General features: G+C 37.6%; 1 protein-coding gene across 1 annotated transcript in view; it reads right to left on the reverse strand.

Moving 5' to 3' along the window:
• Nucleotides 1-17,884, reverse strand: part of sar1b (secretion associated, Ras related GTPase 1B) — a 37,491-nt gene extending 19,607 nt beyond the window's left edge. The window contains exons 1-2 of the mRNA XM_062070181.1: nucleotides 17,715-17,884; nucleotides 6,122-6,197 (exon numbers count right to left, since the gene is read on the reverse strand). Of these exons, the coding sequence (XP_061926165.1) occupies nucleotides 6,122-6,179 (58 nt within the window). The 5' untranslated portion in view covers nucleotides 6,180-6,197; nucleotides 17,715-17,884. The remainder of the gene's footprint in view (nucleotides 1-6,121; nucleotides 6,198-17,714) is intronic.
• Nucleotides 17,885-19,137: the final 1,253 nt, after the last annotated feature.

Below are 19,137 nucleotides of genomic sequence, written 5' to 3' on the forward strand. Positions count from 1 at the left end.
CGCCGCGTCAAATATGAGTCATTAAATGACTCCCGCCTCCTGGTGGTAGAGGGCGCTAGTGATCCTTCTTGCGACTGCTGGTACTGCAGAAGAGTGCTGCAGAAGAAGACAACCGGCAGCAAGAGTGCGCAGCCATTGTTTGCTTGGACTTTTAACAAGGAGGATTACATATCTGAAATAAAACAGTTTTCTAAACTGGACTTTCAATCGAAGCAGGAGGTAATACTTAAAAGGAAGATCTCCATCGAGACAGAGAGACTTTTTAAACTGAAGAAAGATAAGGAAGACTTCTATATCGATGCTTTTCTTCAAAAGGAGCTGGCATGGACTCATTTATACCTAAAGGTAAGACAATAATAAAGTTTTTTTTAATTAAATGTGCTTTTCATGATAAGGTAAGCGCCGGAGTGAGAAGAGGTTTTAAAATAATTAGCGCATGCTTGGCCATCCCGCAGGCTTCTGGTAAGCGCCGGAGTGACAGGAGGTTTTAAATTAATTAGCGCCCCTGCGGCTATTCAAGGAAATACGGTATATATTTTAGGGACCTATAGACTGTAACTCTGTTGCTGCAGCAGCAGAGAGTTTATTCTGTCTTGACACTTTGTATTAATATTTTGTATTACATTCTTCCCTTAAATGATAATGTTTACAGTGATTGTTTTATATCTATTTTTTATGTATGTCGCTTTGGATAAAAGCGTCTGCCAAATACTTAAACATATATAAACACCTGAAAGTCTTTATATCAGCTAAAACCACCAATCTGTTTCACTGGATTCAGAATAAAACCAAATGCTGTCTTACCCAACAATGTTAGTATTTGAATATTGTTACTTGAAGACTTATTCCTGGTTACAATTATACTGTTAAGAAAGTATTGTCTTATACTTTGCCTAAAATGAGAATGCATCATAATCAGTGGCGGCTGGTGAATTTTGTTTTAGGTGGGGCTGAAAGTTTGTAAACCAAACCCCTGTAGGGGTGTCATCCTCCCCCAGAAGATTTCTTTGTGATTCTCACATACAAATATTGAAGATCTTTGCTCCTTCTCAACTTTGTGGTAATGTTATTTTCATAAAATACAACCAATAGTATGTTAATGTTTGTTTTTGCAAATGTGTTTATTCTGTAAAGGAATGAGTTAAATGTTTAAAATTGTTTAAACTATTAAAATGACTGGTTAATAGTGCTATTATGAATTGCAATGTCAGCACCATTTTTTTTCCTGCAATTTCAAATGCACTTGTTTTAATAAATAAATACAGCGTTTTAAAAGCATACACAATCTGTGTAAAAATATTAGTCTGTGGTTAAAAGGACTTGAAAGGACTCGAAACTCAAATGCAGGACTTGGGACTTGACTTGAGACTTTCTAGTCTTGACTTTGGACTTGACTCGGAACTTGCCTGTCTTGACTCGGGACTTGACTCGAGACTTGAGGGCAAAGACTTGAGACTTACTTGTGACTTGCAAAGCAATGACTTGGTCCCACCTCTGTATATATATATATACACATATATATATATATACACATATATATATATACATATATATTAGGGGTGGGGGAAAAAATCGATTCGAATTCGAATCGCGATTCTGACGTTGTGCGATTCAGAATTGATTCTCATTTTTAAAAAAATCGATTTATTTTTTTTAATTATTTTTTTTTATTAATCAATCCATAATTATTTTTTTTTATTAATCAATCCAACAAAACAATGCACAGCAATACCATAACAATGCAATCCCTCATTGACATTATCATTAGACATTAAAATAAAAAAAGAACAATAGTGTCAGATAAGGCTGAAACGACGCGTCGACGTAGTCGACGTCATCGGTTATGTAAATACGTCGACGCCGTTTTTGTGCGTCGACGCGTCGCATAATTACGTCACACTACCGTCATGGCGGAGCGCAAAGCAGACTGTGCGAGCGAGGGGAAAAACGCACGCCAAAAGTCGTCAAAAGTGTGGGAGTATTTCAATACACAGCCTAATAATGTTGTTGTATGCACACTGTGTCGAGCGGAAATGGCCTATCATAGCAGCACAACGGCTATGAACGAACATTTGAAAAGAAACCCATCAACCATCAACTAGTCAATCGTCCGCGTTAGCATACGTTGTCATCATTACACAAAAACATGAATGTGTCATTTGTATCTGCTAGGGGTGTAACGGTATGTGTTTTGTATTGAACCGTTTCGGTACGAGGCTTTCGGTTCGGTACGGGGGTGTACCGAACGAGTTTCTAAGCTAAAGCTAACTTTAGCTGCTAAAGTCTTAACAAGTTGCTTTGCTTCTCTGCCTCTGTCTCAGCACGCAGCATTGTCCCACCCATACAACCATCTGATTGGTACACACGCAGCATTGTCCCACCCACACAACCATCTGATTGGTACACACGAAGCATTATCAGCCAATCAGCAGTGCGTATTCATAGCGCATGTAGTCAGCGCTTCAGCGTCGAGCAGATAGGTGTTTAGCAGGTGAGCATCAAGCAGCGGACTCTCCCCAAATGATAATAAACACCTCTCAGTCAACTACTAGTAACATCACTATGAGCCCGTTGACCTACTAGAAACTTAAACTGCAGCTCAGCTCGCTCGCAGTCCTGGTTTGAGGTGAAGGCTAATTAGCTCTCAGTTCCAGCCACATCGACCCCTTCTGAGCGCCTATTTTCAGCTGCTGGGAATATTGTAAACAAGAAAAGAAGCAAAGCAAGTAGACATGCTAACCTTTCTTCATTACAACTGTTAGTCACTCACTGGAATGAGTAGAATTGGTTATTGTGTACTGTGTTGGACTGGATGTTTATTTTGCACATTTTAAAAGCAATACTTAATGTTTACAGTGCTCCAGAATATTTAGATTGGCACTTTTTTGTATTGGATGTTTATCTTTATTTTTGCACATTTTAGCAAATAAGCAATACTTTCACTTTTGTTGAAATGTTTACACTGTTGTTACAGAATATTTCGTTTTGCACTTTTTTGTATTGGATGTTTATCTTTATTTTTGCACATTTTAAAGCAAAATAAGCAATACTTTTACTTTTGAAATGCTTATACTATTTCAGAATATTAAGATTTGCACTGGATGTTTACTTTTATATTTGCACATTAAAAAGCAAATAAGCTACTTTTAATTTTGTTAAATGTTAAAAGTTTTAAATGTTTACATTGTTACAGAATATTTTGTCATGTTGTTGTCAATGTTGACTGAGTGGCCATACTTTTTTTTTTTGTAAATAAAAGCCATGCCTTTTGAAAAAACTGGCCTACTTTTATTTTTTCATCTTCATTTTAAATAAAATAAAATAAAAAATAATCGGTAAAAGGAAAAATAATCTATAGATGAATCGGAAAAATAATCTATAGATTAACCGATTAATCGAAAGAATAATCTATAGATTAATCGATAGAAAAATAATCGTTAGCTGCAGCCTTAGTGTCAGAGTGGCTTACACTTGCATCGCATCTCATAAACTTGACAACACACTGTGTCCAATATTTTCACAAAGATAAAATAAGTCATATTTTTGGTTCATTTAATAGTTAAAACAAATGTACATCATTGCAAACAGTTGATAAAACATTGTCCTTTACAATTATAAAAGCTTTTTACAAAAATCTACTACTCTGCTTGCATGTCAGCAGACTGGGGTAGATCCTGCTGAAATCCTATGTATTGAATGAATAGAGAATCCTTTTGAATCTTGGCAAAAATCTTACCCACACGATTTTCAAATGTAATAGGAAAATTAATTCATACTGACCAAACTGGCTTCATGGAAGGTCGACAATCTTCAGACAATACAAGGAAATTGTTTAATGTTATTTACTATGCTAGAAGTCTCCCTTATCCCACAGCAGTATGTACTGTTGATGCGGAGAAGGCATTCCACCGCATAAACTGGTCATTTATGTTTTGCACATTACGTAAATTTGGATTTGGAGATAATTTTATACAATGGATTAAGATGCTTTATACAAGGCCTATGGCATCAGTCAAAACCAATAATCATATTTCAGAACCTTTTTTGTTAAAAAGAGGAGTAAAACAGGGATGTCCTGCATCTGGATTATTATTTAATTTGGTTATTGAACCCTTAGCTGCAAAAATAAGAAGTGAAAATAATATTCATGGTATAAATATTGGCTCTCAGTACAATAAGCTATCGATGTATTGTGACGACATAATTTTTTTACCTGTCACATGTTAACTCCTGTCTTCTTTATATCAATAATGTCATCACTGAATATGGCTGTTTATCAGGGTATAAAGTCAATTGGGACAAATGTGACATATTACCACTTAATAAACACTGCAAGAAATTACAAGTTCAGAACTCCAAAATTAAATTGTATTGCATTATTATGGTATAGTTGTGTATTGTTTAAACAAAAAAAACAAAACAAAAAAAAATCGTTTTTGAATCGAGAATCGTTTTGAATTGAAAAAAAAAATCGATTTTGAATCGAATCGTGACCCCTAGAATCGATTTTGAATCGAATCGTGGGACACCCAAAGATTCCCAGCCCTAATATATATATATATATTTTTTTTTTTTTTCTTCTTTCTTTTCTATGTGTCTACATTAAAACATTCTTGTTCATACTGCATTAATATATGCTCATTTTAAACTTTCATGCAGAGAGGGAAATCACAACTAAGTCAATAGACCAAAACTGTATTTATTAAACAGTTATTAAGCAGTGGCACAAACATTCATGTCATTTCAAAACAGAAAGTGCAAGACTGTCAGAGACTTTTTAAAACAAGCTGTAAGTGCACTTTTGTGCATGATGTCACTAAGATGACATCCAAACAACACTAAATTAAAGTGCACTTTTTGTATACAGAATGCCACTACAATAGTTTAAAACAAATAAAGTGCACTTTTGTGCTGTCAGACAAGATATTTCAATAACTGTCAAATAATAATTAGCTGCATAATAGGAAATCAAATTGTGTACGTCCTTCGCTATGTGGTAGTTTACTGCGGACGCTATCTCCTTCTGTTGTTGACTATTTTTTTCATACGGCGTTGATGTGGAAATGGAAGACGCCAGCCTCAATTGGGTCAGTGATGGTTGCTGCGGCATTTTGTGGGTGTAGCACTGGCCGGAGATGCTGACATACGGAGATTCAAGCACTCTTCATTCTCTAACGGGTGACTTTTCAAATGATGCTACAAATTAGTAGTAATTTTTGTAGCAACGCTTTTGCTGAAAACTTGACATATTACGGTTGTCTGTTCAACATCTTTACGCTTGAAGCCAAACCACCGCCAGACGATGGACCCCGTGCGGTTTTTCTTAGGAATTAATTCTTCCTTCATTTGTTACCAGATTCGCACCTTCTTTCTCTCGTATTACCGCTCCGCTAGCACCACAGCTAACGTTACCCATGCTGCTGCATCTCTGCTCCACAAAAGCGTATGACGTTGCACGCGCGACAGTATGTGACGTATGTCAAAAGGTGCGCTTGTTTTATGTCTCTGTGAGAAGGAGAGACAAGAAAGAGTGAGAAACGCCTGTAGTGTAATGCCCGCAGCTAAAAACAACTGCGTGAGAACGTATACTCAAATACTCACGATATAGTCATTTTCTACATCGCACAGAGACAAACCTGCGATATATCAAGTATATTTGATATTTCGCCCAGCTCTAATATATATATATATATATATATATATATATATATATACAGTATATATATGATAAATGTGTATAGTTGAATGGTGGTCTGGATTGCCAAGTAGCAGGAATTGGTAACATATGAAATGTGAAAAGTAGCATTCAAACATTCTGGGTTATAATCTGAAACGTGGTACTGGAAGTGTGTACCTTCCTATTAGACATGTGCTAGCAAGCCTGGCGTATTAGCCAGAATTGTGACTCAGCTCTGTGCAGTACATGCTACCTGCGTGACAGGGTGAACAGGACCGACAGCCTTCCTAGAAAACGAAGTTGACATGTGTCATTTCGCCCATATTATGTAATATTTGTGTACTCACTGTTGATTCCCCAATAAAATCCCAGCCCTTAAGCCTAAAGCATGTTGCGCAGCAAGCGCAGCATCACATGGCGCCATCGGAGAGTGGTTGTACTCACCTAAAAACTGTAGTACGCTATTGAACCCGCTATAAATCCAGTCAAATATGAACGCCATATCTGGAGCTGTTGAATCCTGTGAAAGAAAGATGAACTTTTAAAACATGAACTCACACACTGAGATTACATAGTGCAAAACAAAGTGCAGTCAACACACTAAGTAAACAATAGGAAGATATCCCCTTGAAGCGGTATAATTTGCAAAAACATTTTTGAAAATTGCACGAGAGCATAGCTAATCTCAGGAAAGTTCAGATTAATAGTAATACTATTTTGTGTTCCAAAGACATGCACCTGGGGATAGGCCGATTGGCAACACTAAATTGGCCCTAGTGTGTGAATGTGAGTGTGAATGTTGTCTGTCTATCTGTGTTGGCCCCGCGATGAGGTGGCGACTTGTCCAGGGTGTACCCCGCCTTCCGCCCGATTGTAGCTGAGATAGGCTCCAGCGCCCCCCGCGACCCCGAAGGGAATAAGCGGTAGTAAATGGATGGATGGATGGATGGACTATTTTGTGATTTATGCAACCAGTGATGGCAAAAGCGATGATAACCACATTACCACCGTGGTATACAGCGGCATGTCTTGGTGGCTCAGCACAACACGGCAAAGTTGACGGTACTCTTCAAAAAGTGAGTCGACAAGTTATGTTTAATTTAATCAATGTTTGGCTTCTTATTACACTTGAAAAATTGGTAGGAACACCGGGTGAAATGCAAGGAGTCTTTGTGCAATATCTACCTCTCCACAAATGTCCATTAGTCATCGTCAAAATGGAGATTGACACATTTTGATTAGGGATGTCCGATAATGGCTTTTTGCCGATATTCCGATATTGTCCAACTCTTTAATTACCGATACCGATATCAACCGATACCGATATATACAGTCGTAAAATTAACACATTATTATGCCTAATTTGGACAACCAGGTATGGTAAAGATAAAGTCCTTTTTTAAAAAATTTATAAAATAAGATAAATAAACTAAAAACATTTTCTTGAATAAAAAAGAAAGTAAAACAATATAAAAACAGTTACATAGAAACTAGTAATTAATGAAAATTAGTAAAATTAACTGTTAAAGGTTAGTACTATTAGTGGACCAGCAGCACGCACAATCGTGTGCTTACGGACTGTATCCCTTACAGACTGTATTGATGTATATTGATATATAATGTAGGAACCAGAATATTAATAACAGAAAGAAACAACCCTTTTGTGTGAATGCGTGTAAATGGAGGAAGGAGGTTTTTTGGGTTGGTGCACTAATTGTAAGTGTATCTTGTGTTTTTTATGTTGATTTAATTAAAAACAAAACAAAACAAAAAAAACAAACAAAAAAACCTGATACCGATAATAAAAAAAACGATACAGATAATTTCCGATATTACATTTTAAAGCATTATCACAGGCCGATATTATCGGACATCTCTAATTTTGATGTTTTAAGAACATTTAGTTTCCCCCCCAACCAGCACGCACACCTCCAGTGTTATATGATATCACAAATGCACAATTCTCTTTTGTAGGATATAAATATCAATCCTCTCACCTCCAAAGACATGCACCTGGGGGTAGGTTGATTGTCAACACTAAATTGGCCCTAGTGTGTGAATGTGAATGGGAATGTTGTCTGTGTTGGCCCTGCGATGAGGTGGCGACTTGTCCAGGGTGTACCCCGCCTACCGCCCAAATGCAACCGAGATAGGCTCCAGCACCCCCCGCGACCCCGGAAGGGACAAACGGTAGAAAATAGATGGATGGATGGTAGACAAATGAATTGTGTTCCATTGTGTGTACTTTTTGATCTCGACTTAATGCGTCTGGAAAGGTGAACCTTTAACTTCTGACTAGCTGTTTGTCTTGGGGCAGAGTAGTTTTCAGTAATAAAGACTAATAGAATATCATAAAATTCAAAGTGATAGTAATAATATTCAACACATCTACATGCGCACTTCCTACACAATCTGCTCCAATGTATCGGATAGATAAGAACAAACTGGCTTTCCACAGGGATTGTTGTAGTACAAGCCTTTGGATCGTTGGACCAGGGGATTTCAGAACCAACAGTGACATATGATGGACCAGCTCCTGGTCTACCCGCCATTTAAGCTCAGCAAAATAAACCAAGCATTCGACGCTCACTTTCCAACTCCTCCGGTCATCATGTCATCCTTTTTCTCCACGTATCAGCTGCTACCAACCTCTGCACCCAGTGATGCAACGTGCAAACAAGGCTAAGGTGTAACGGTCAGAGGTCAGCACCACGTGAATACAACCCACGTCAATTCTATCGACACCGGCCTTATTAGGAATGCTGCAGGAAGGCATCACTGCAAGATGATCCATGTTTCTGCGTGACAACTTCTAGAAAAATATAATCGCTGCAAGATGTTTCTGCTCAATAACTTCTAGAAATGGAGTGCATATGGAAAGTATTCAGTGTTTCACTTTTCACATTTTGTTATGTTATAGCCTTATTCCAAAATGGAATGAATTATTTTTTGTCCCCAGAATTATACGCACAATACACCATAAATGGATTTGTGGAAAAAAATGTTTTGAGAAATGTTTTCAAATGTATTAAAAGTAAAAAAGTAAGACATCGCGTGTACATAAGTAATCACAGCCTTTGCTCAATACTTTGTTGATGCACCTTTGGCAGCAATTACAGCCTGAAGTCTTTTTGAATATGATGTCACAAACTTGGCGCACCTATCTTTAGGCAGTTTCGCCCAATTCTCTTCTCAGCACCTCTCAAGCTCCATCGGGTTGGATGAGAAGCGTTGGTTTTCATCCAGGATTCATCTTTCCCTTTATCATGACTAGTCTCCCAGTTCCTGCCGCTAAAAACATCCCCGCAGCATGATGCTGCCACCACCACGCCTCACTGTAGGGATGGTATTGGCCTGGTGATGAGCGGTGCCTGGCTTCCTCCAAACATGACGCCTGGCATTCACTCCAAAGAGTTCAATCTTTGTCTCATCAGACCAGAGAATTTTGTTTCTCATTGTGTGAGAGTCTTTCAGGTGCATTTTAGCAAACTTTTTACTAAGAAATGTCTTCCGTCTGGCCATTATACAGGCCTGATTGGTGGATTGCTGCAGAGATGGAGGGTTCTCCTCTCTCCACAGAGGAATGCTGTAGCTCTGACAGAGTGACCACCAGGTTCTTGGTCACCTCCCTGATTAAGGACCTTCTCCCCCTATCACTCAATTTAGACGGCCAGACAGCTCTAGGCACAGTCCTAGTGGTTCCAAACGTCTTCAATTTACGGAAGATGGAGGCCACTGTCCTCAATTAGACCTAAACTGTGAACTATGAAATGCAGTGGAAACAATACACAAACTTCTACAGGAACCTATAGTTCCAGGAACTTTTGGCGGAAAACGGCCTATTTAGTTACATTAAGGGGAGAAACGGCTTAGTTTTATGTGATTTCTTTGTTTTTTTTATAAAAAAAAACGTTTTCACATTTTCATTGTGTGTAAAATTTTGAGGACGAAATTAATTTATTCAATTTTGGAATACGGCTGTAACATAACAAAATGATAAAAAGAGAAGCGTTGTGAATAATTTCCGGATGCAATGTAATAGCGTCACTGCAAAATGGTCCATGTTTCTGGTTGGTAACTTCTAGAAATATGGAACATCTTGCAGTGATGTTAATAAATGTTTCTAGAAGTCATCAACCAGAAACAAGGAACATTTTACAGTGATGCCCTTTGAGACCTTTGTGATTAAGGACTATATAAATAAACTTTGATTGATTGATGTTTCTAGAAATGATCAACCAGAAACATCTTGCAGTGATACTATATGTTTCTGATTGATAATTTCTAAATATATAAAATTGCATCACTGCAAGATGTTCCATGTTTCTGGTTAATGAACTTTCGAAAAATACAACGGCATCACTGTAAGATGTTCCATGTTTCTGGTTAATGAACTTTCGAAAAATACTACGGCATCACTGTAAGATGTTCCATGTTTCTGGTTAATAAACTTAAGAAAAATACAACGGCACCACTGCAACATGTTCCATGTTTTTGGTTAATAACTTCTAGAATAATAGAAAGATTGTTTCTGGTTGAGACCTTAAAAAAATGCAATCACTCGCTGTAAGAAGCTAGGCATCCAGAGGTTAATAACCTCTAGAACATAAGTCGGCAACCCGCGGCTCCGGAGCCGCATGCAGCTCTTTGACCACTCTGATGCGCCTCAGCTGCATACCTGCCGACCCTCCCGATTTTCCCAGGAGACTTACGGATCTCAATGCCTCTCCTAGAAATCTCCCGGGGCAAATATTCTCCAATTTTTACCCTAACAACTAAATTAAGGGCGTGCTCTACTAGCACTGCATTTATTGTCCTCTATAGCCTGTACAAACAGCGTGCCAGCCCGGCCACATGTTGTACGAAGCTTATACTTACACACGTAGGAGACAGCAAGGCATACTTGGTCAACAGCCACAGCTTACACTGACGGTGGCCGTATAAAACAACTTTAACACTGTTACGTTACAAATATGCGCCACACTGTGAACCCACACCAAAAAAAGAATGACAAACACATTTCTGGAGAACCTCCGCACTGTAACACAACATAAACACAACACAACAAATACCCAGAATCCCATGCAGCCCTAACTACCACCAAACCCCCCACACACATCAACCCCCCCCCCCCCCCCCTCTCCGTGCGTCAGTTGAGGTGGGCGGGGTTTGGTGGTAGCGGGGTTGTATAATGTAGACCGGAAGAGTTAGGGCTGCATGGGATTCTGGGTATTTGTTTTGTTGTGTTTATGTTGTGTTACGGTGCGGAGGTTCTCCAGAAATGTGTTTGTCATTCTTTTTTTGGTGTGGGTTCACAGTGTGGCGCATATTTGTAACGTAACAGTGTTAAAGTTGTTTTATACGGCTACCGTCAGTGTAAGCTGTGTGGCTGTTGACCAAGTATGCCTTGCTGTCACTTACGTGTGCAAGCAGAAGCTGCATTCAACATGTAGCCGAGCAGGTACGCTGTTTGAGCAGGCTGTAGAGGGCGCTAAAAGCAGTGCCATCACGCCCTAAAATTCTGGAGTCTCCCGGAAAAATTGTGAGGGTTGGCAAGTATGACGCTATCAAGCGCCATTCATTTAAAACTCGCGGGCAGCACTAACATTAAATTTTCATATTAAGGTGCGGGCCGGGGCGTGTGTCTGAGACCCCTGGTTAAAACATAGCACAAAGCAAAAAAAGCTTTGTATGTAGTGTTATTTCATTTTAAATTTTCAAAAGAGTTTTGTGGCTCCCATTGTTTTCTTTTATTTGTGAAACTTGTCAAAATGGCTCTTTGAGTGGTAAAGGTTGCCGACCCCTGCTCTAGAAAATTACAATGGCATCAGTCAATGGATCAAAACTGAGTAAGAAACAAGTGTATCATAGCGTACTTCTTAAAGTAGACAAATTCAAATGTGCTAATCAATATATTTACTGTACAGACTTAACATGTTTTTGCTAACAAATATAGATGATAAACAAAAGGATGCAAGTTTTTTACAGGACAGTAAACACTGTGCACCAAACCCTCACTTTTATCAATTGAGGGACGTAATTTAGTAGGGCTGTAACGATTAATCGCTATCCATCCATTTTTAACGCTTTCCCCTTTCCTGGTCGCGGAGGGCCTGCAGCCTATATCAATTTATAATTCTTAGATTCAACTACATCGATCTAGGCACCACAAGTTTACCTTCTGGAAGATAGGTATCGATTCAACATCTATTTAAACGAAAATCGATTGATTTTATCGATACTAGAAACAAGGAAAACATTGGATTTAAGAACGGCAGACTTTATATGAAGTTTAAAGAGGCTGTTTGCGACATTTAAACGGATGCCTAGAAGGCGCGAACTTATCAATGTATTTTAAGCATTATAGCCCAACCTCTTCTGGCTTCTATGACGCAATGACGTAACTATGCAAGAACGTACGTAACACATGCATTAGCTTTGGGTGTTGTTAGCTAATAACAGCAATTTGAATAGTTAGAATTAAATGTATATATTCTATCATAACTACGACATACCTGTAAATTGTCCGTTGCTTCTTCTGGACTACTTATGTTTGTGTGCACGTGTTGACGAGACAGTGTGGGTGACTGCCGTAAACACCAATCATTTTATTCAGGCCGGAAAAAAGATGTGTTAAACAAACTTAGTAATTGTAAATCATATAGACAGTTTTAACACATATGTTCTATTAAACCATTAATGATAACATAAGCTAGCCAACGGTGTTCTTGTTATATTTTTGCTTTGAAAAATGTAACTGTGAGCAAGTTGCAAAGAGCCCCTTTAACACTGTTAGCGATGAGGACGTTAAGCGTTATTCAGGTCTGTCTTGCCTGTCTGTGATGTCATCGCCATTAGTCATCAAAACAAAAAGGGCGGATAGCTATGGTGGCTGTGAAAGATCACAACAAATACAAACGCGACAAGACGATATCCTAAATTCGAACACGACAACTTTCAGCTACAGCACGATTACAAAAGCCACAACAAATACAAATGGCATAATACAACTTTGAGCCACAAAGGACGCGACGGACACAATGGAAGTGACAGCGGAGCAAGTTATGATGACGGACCAACTTCCTGAACATAGTATGTTAGTGTTATTGAAAAAGGAAAATAAGTTATTTATGTCGCAGAAAGTGGTCACACTTCACTTCTCCATCTTCTTTCATTACACCCTTTTCAACTTTCCATCTCGGGAAGTTGGTGAGTAACCAAAACTTGTCCCGCTGTCACTTCCGTTTTGTCTCTGTATTGTTGTGTTTTGTTTTATAGTTGTTGTGTTATGGCTTAATGTTATTGTGTATTTGTTGTGAATTTTCTCTCTGCTATCTTCGTTTATTAAAATAAGAGTAGTAGCAGGTCAAACCATTGCTCATTTAACCTGAAGAGATTTGGTTGCACTTAGTTTTTTTATATCTATTTATTTTGTATTTGTATTGTTTCTATGTCAAAAAACAACAGCAAAAGTTGTAGGTAAACTTAGTGCTCTTTCAACCTGAAGAGATGTTGGTTGCACTTTATTTTTTAATTAATATTGTAATATTTTATATTGGAAAAACAAAAGCAGAAGTAGCAGGTAAATATACTGTTAAAATGTTGGTTACTCTACTTTTATTGAACATTTCTTAAATATTAAAAATGCAGGTACAAAATGTATCCTCTTGTTAATTCAACCTAATGTGTTGGTTGTACTTTATTCAAATACGATGTGAATGCATTGGCCATTGATTGTTGTTACTTGTTTGTTTACAAGAAATAAGAATATAAGAAACTTTGTCTACAATGTCCGGTATCCTGTATTTATTTCAGTTAGACTGCTAGATTTTTTTGGCTCAGAAGTTACTGAATCGATTTCAACTCACTCAAACGTTTCACATCGTATTGTTCTAAAAAAAAAAAGTATAAACTGGTCCCTGAATCGTTACGGCAACCGCACATTCTGAATCGAAACGAATTGTTTCACTCCTAAAATGTAGTGCTTGAAAGTGGACCAAACATTCTCTACTGCTCGCTAGTGTTACCATATCTAAGTTATTGTGTAGAAATATGGGGAAACAACTACAAATGTGCGCTTTATTCACTAACTGTGTTACAAAAAAGATCAATTAGAATAATACATAATGTTGGCTATAGAGAACATACAAACCCTTTATTTATTAAATCACAATTATTGAAATTCAATGATTTGGTGCATTTGCAAACAGCTAAAATTATGTATAAAGCAAACTATAACCTGCTACCCAAGAATGTACAACAATTCTTCTCAACAAAAGCGGAGAAATATAACCTTAGAGGAAAATCTCATTTAAAACATTTGTATGCACGTACAACACTTAAAACCTTTAGTATATCAGTATGTGGAATTAGATTATGTAACGGATTAACCAAAGCAATCAAATACAACACCAATATGATTCAGTTTAAGAGACTGTTTAAACTACTACAAGTGTTCACAAAGTACACAGAACAAGAATTATGATGAACATATTGATCCCTTTTTCCCCCTTTTTTTATTGAGACAAATATTTATGTATTTAATATTTGTTTGCTTACTATGGTATATTATTTATTTGTTCACTGTTCTGTTACAGAGAACAAGGAAATTTAAAATAATTGCTATGGTATGAAAAGGGGTAGGATTAAATAAGATCTGCTTCTTCCTACTCCTTTTCGGACGTGCTGTAATGAAACAACTGGAACTGTGTCATGCATTACATTGTATCGTATACATGTTCCAAAACTTTTATCAATTGTGGGATGTGATCAGTGCCTCAGACTGGAAGTCTCTGCAGATAGCGGTGAGGACGGCAGAAAAGATCATCAGGACTCCTCTTCCTCCTATCCAGGAAATCGCAAAAAGCCGCTGCCTGACCAGGGCTCAGAAAATCTGCAGAGACTCCCTCCCACCCCCACCAAAGGTTTTAACTGCTGGACTCTAGAAAGAGGTTCCGCAGCCTCCGGAGCAGAACCTCTAGGTTCTGTACTGACCTACTCAGTGGCCCAGTGGTTAGAGTGTCCGCACTGAGATCGGTAGGTTGTGAGTTCAAACCCAAAGACTATAAAAATGAGACCCATTACCTCCCTGCTTGGCACTCAGCATCAAGGGTTGGAATTGGGGGTTAAATCTCCAAAAATTATTCCCGGGCGCGGCACCGCTGCTGCCCACTGCTCCCCACATCTCCCAGGGGGTGAACAAGGGAATGGGTCAAATGCAGAGGACAAATTTCATCACACCTAGTGTGTGTGTGACAATCATTGGTTCTTTACCTTAACTGTAACCGCTTCTTCCCTCAGGCCATAAGACTCTTGAACGCATCATAATAATAATCACCTCAATTCCCCCAAAAAACGGATTAACACGCTGGAATATAAAGACAATATAACATACATCCATAAACGTGGATGCATATGCAAAAGTGCAATATATTTATCTGTACAGTCATCTTTTTTGATTGAATTGATTGAAACTTTTATTAGTAGATTGCACAGTACAGTACATATTCCGTACAATCGACCACTAAATGGTAACACCCGAATAAGTTTTTCAACTTGTTTAAGTCGAGATCTACGTTAATCAATTCATGCTATTTATTTATTTATGTCTCCACCTTATTGCTCTTTTATCCTGCGCTGCAACGAGCTAATGCAACAAAATGTTGTTCTTATCTGTATTGTAAAGTTCAAATTTGAATGACAATAAAAGGAATCCTAAGTCTAAGAAGGAAATGTGATAAAAATTGCTATGCTATGAAAAAGGGGTAGGATTAAATAAGCTCTGCTTCTTCCTACTCCTTTTTGGACGTGCAGTAATGAAACAAGTGGAATTGTTGTCATGCATTACCGTATTTTTCGGAGTATAAGTCGCACCGGACGAAAATGCATAATAAAGAAGGAAAAAAACATATATAAGTCGCACTGGAGTATAAGTCGCATTTTTTGGGGAAATGTATTTGATAAAACCCAACACCAAGAATAGACATTTGAAAGGCAATTTAAAATAAACAAAGAATAGTGAACAACAGGCTGAATAAGTGTACGTTATATGAGGCATAAATAACCAACTGAGAACGTGCCTGGTATGTTAACGTAACATATTATGGTAAGAGTCATTCAAATAACTATAACATATAGAACATGCTATATGTTTACTAAACAATCTGTCACTCCTAATCGCTAAATCCCATGAAATCTTATACGTCTAGTCTCTTACGTGAATGAGCTAAATAATATTTGATATTTAAAGGTAATGTGTTAATAATTTCACACATAAGTCGCTCCCGAGGATAAGTCGCACCCCCGGCCAAACTTTGAAAAAAACTGCAACTTACAGTCCGAAAAATATGGTACATTGTTTCGTGTGCACGTTCGAAATAAACTGAAACTGAACATTACACCTTATTGCTCTTTTATCCTGGACTGCAATGAGCTAATGCAACAAAATGTTGTTCTTATCTGTACTGGAAAGTTCAAAGTTGAATGACAACAAAAGGAAGTCTAAGTCTAAATCTAACAAGGAAATTTGATAAAATTGCTATGGTATGACAAGGTGTAGGATTAAATAAGATCAGCTTCTTCCTACTCTTTTTTTTCGGGACGTGCAGTAATGAAACAAGTGGAATTGTGGTCATGTATTACATCAGACCTGGGCAAATTAAGGCCCAATTTTTTTTTTAGAATTTTAAGATGGAAACTGTAGCCGCCATTATGATGTGCAGTGATGTCTTCAAATTACAGGAAGTCTTGAACTATATAAAGTATTTCAATGGTTGGAATCTGCGCTTTTCCATGATATACTAGTTACTGTGGTTTGATTGATTGAGAAGTTTATTGACATTTTAAAGAATTGAATCCATGTAATGCTTTAAAGAGGGCAAATGGATGGCACAAAAAGCCAAAAGGCTTGTTTCCATTGTGGTCCTAGGTAATCTAAATCACAGCAGCTCAGACGAGGCACCAAGCAGTATGGGTGGGGAGCATTTCCACAGAGTGTTTCCAGAGCGGCCAGTCTAAAATGTGGGTGGCAGGGACAGAGGCGGAAGGAGATTTTTACAACAAAGTTCTAAAGCTGATATATATCAGATACTGTATATCAGATTGTAGATGGGTTTTTTTTAACCCTTCACGTTCATATTTCGCTGTGTTTGTTGCATTTTTGTTGTGTTTCGCTTGATTGTAAATAATGACGATCAAGAGGGGGTGTGACGTTCATATGTTGTCAATATTCAGTGTTTTATAGTTCATAGTTAATATTGTAACATTCTTTATTTTCATGTCTCATTCAGTAAAAAAAAATTAAATTCCATTCCGTTTTTCAAGGCAGTCTGTCATAACATGTTTAGCATTCAATCAGACATTATTGTGAGTTTTTGTATTATTGTTCCTAAAAATCAGATGTACCGGCCCCCAGACACATTTTGTCCTCTAAATTTGGCCCCAGAGTCAAAATAATTGACCAGGCCTGCATTACATTGTATCGTATGCACGTTCGAAATAAACTGAAACTGAACATTTGACTTTTATCAATTGTGGGATGTGATTTTAGTGCATGAAAGGCTTGTCAAAGCCACTGTCAACGTAGCAGCCCAGTTAGTTAGCTCGTTTATAATAAATGGCAAACGTTTGAGTATGTCATTTCTCTTTTAATGACAGAAATACAAAAGGACGCCATTAATGCTAAAAGTGTGAAGTTAACATTTAAAGAATTAGCTGGGCCGGCTAACAGGCTAGCTGGCTAAGCCACTAGTTACGTGTCATTTTGTCCAAGCGGCGACGTAAAAAAAAAACATTATAATTTTAGCAAACATGAGACGTTCCAAAAGGGGGGAAACGTTACCAACGCCGTATGGATGTTTAAACAATACAAAATAATGTTTTTATATAAGCAATTACTCCAGTAGGTAAAGTCAGCCAACTTGACGTTAGCTACATGCTAACCTAGCATCGTTAGCAACCGGGATGCTAGCTCGCTAGCTAGCCGCGATGGCGAATGTTAACGTGTCACACGGCAGATAAAACTTCCCCGGAAACTTACTGGTTGTCCAGGCGTGTGGTGGTTCGCTGAGTGGGGTTTGTCTTCCAGTCGGCCCAATTAGGGGAGTCTACTGACAGCCAGGATCTCCTGTCTTGTTTTGTGCCTGTTTTGTTAGAGAGCCACGACACCGCAATGGCTGTCTAGTAACTCCCCCAAAAAGCTGGCGAGCAACTTCCTGTTTATGTTTCACATTCTTCTTTCCGGCTGGAGAACTGAAGTAACACTGGCTTCCCCTTTGTCTTATTTTACTTATTTAATCAAATGTAGTTGGACAATTTAGAATACTCCACAAATTGTTTTTATTGTATTTTTTATATAATATTTAGTAATTCATTTGATAGGGAAATCATAATACAGGTACTGAGAAAACCGACACTTTTTTTTTGTTCCCCCACACCAAAAAATAATTTTAAAAAATACAAATAAACAAATACACAAAAAAAACAAAAATAAAGAATGTACAGAAAAATAATAAAAGTAAAATAATAACACTCCCTCCCACGCCCCCGTCCTACATTTCCGTCACAGTGGGTAACAATGTACTTTTTGAAATTTGAAACTTTTATTAGTAGATTGTACAGTACAGTACATATTCCGTATAATTGACCACTAAATGGTAACACCCGAATAAGTTTTTCAACTTGTTTAAGTCAGGGTCCACGTAAATCAATTCATGGTAAAAAAAAAAAAAAAAAATCCTGGTACTGCCTTCCTCTTCACCACAAGCAGATAGAAAATCACAATAACTGACTAAAGGGGGGTGGGGGGGTAACAACAAAAATAAAAAAAATCACAAACATGCAGAGAAGTGTCACTGAATAAAAACAAAAAAGAAGAAAAGAAAAAAAAGAGTTGAGGTAAGTTAAAAGGTTCATTGTCAACAGTGAGTATCACATTTATCCTATAGTGCAGTGGTTCTTTACCTTGTTGGAGGTACTGAACCCCACCAGTTTCATATGCACATTCACAGAACCCTTCTTTAGTGAAAAATTTTTAAAAAAAAATCTTAATTTAATCTTAATTTATAAATATCAATCATGAAATTATGTTATTATATTAAAGAAATACTAATAAAGATATATGTTACAAACAGAACGTTACAGGAATGTACACATGATCCCATTTATACATCTCATTGTGCAACATGTGAATGTTTTAGTGGGAACTAAATGCGATATCGGAAAGGGGTACAAATTATTTCCAAAGCAGGACCCCCACCCAGACATAGAATACTAGTACACAGCTCATGAAAAACAATGTGTTGTGTAACTGTCATTGTAAGTGGGCCAAAACACTTATATTAGAAAATAATCCCATGGAAATGACTGCTGTCATTTGATTATAATAATAAAACATTTAACTTAGTATTTAGTCAGGTTTGGGACAGGTGTGCTGCTGGTGTGGCCACATCTAAGTTAAAGTA

This window comes from Entelurus aequoreus, linkage group LG14 (genome assembly GCF_033978785.1).
Source record: "Entelurus aequoreus isolate RoL-2023_Sb linkage group LG14, RoL_Eaeq_v1.1, whole genome shotgun sequence".
Lineage (NCBI taxonomy): Eukaryota > Metazoa > Chordata > Actinopteri > Syngnathiformes > Syngnathidae > Entelurus > Entelurus aequoreus.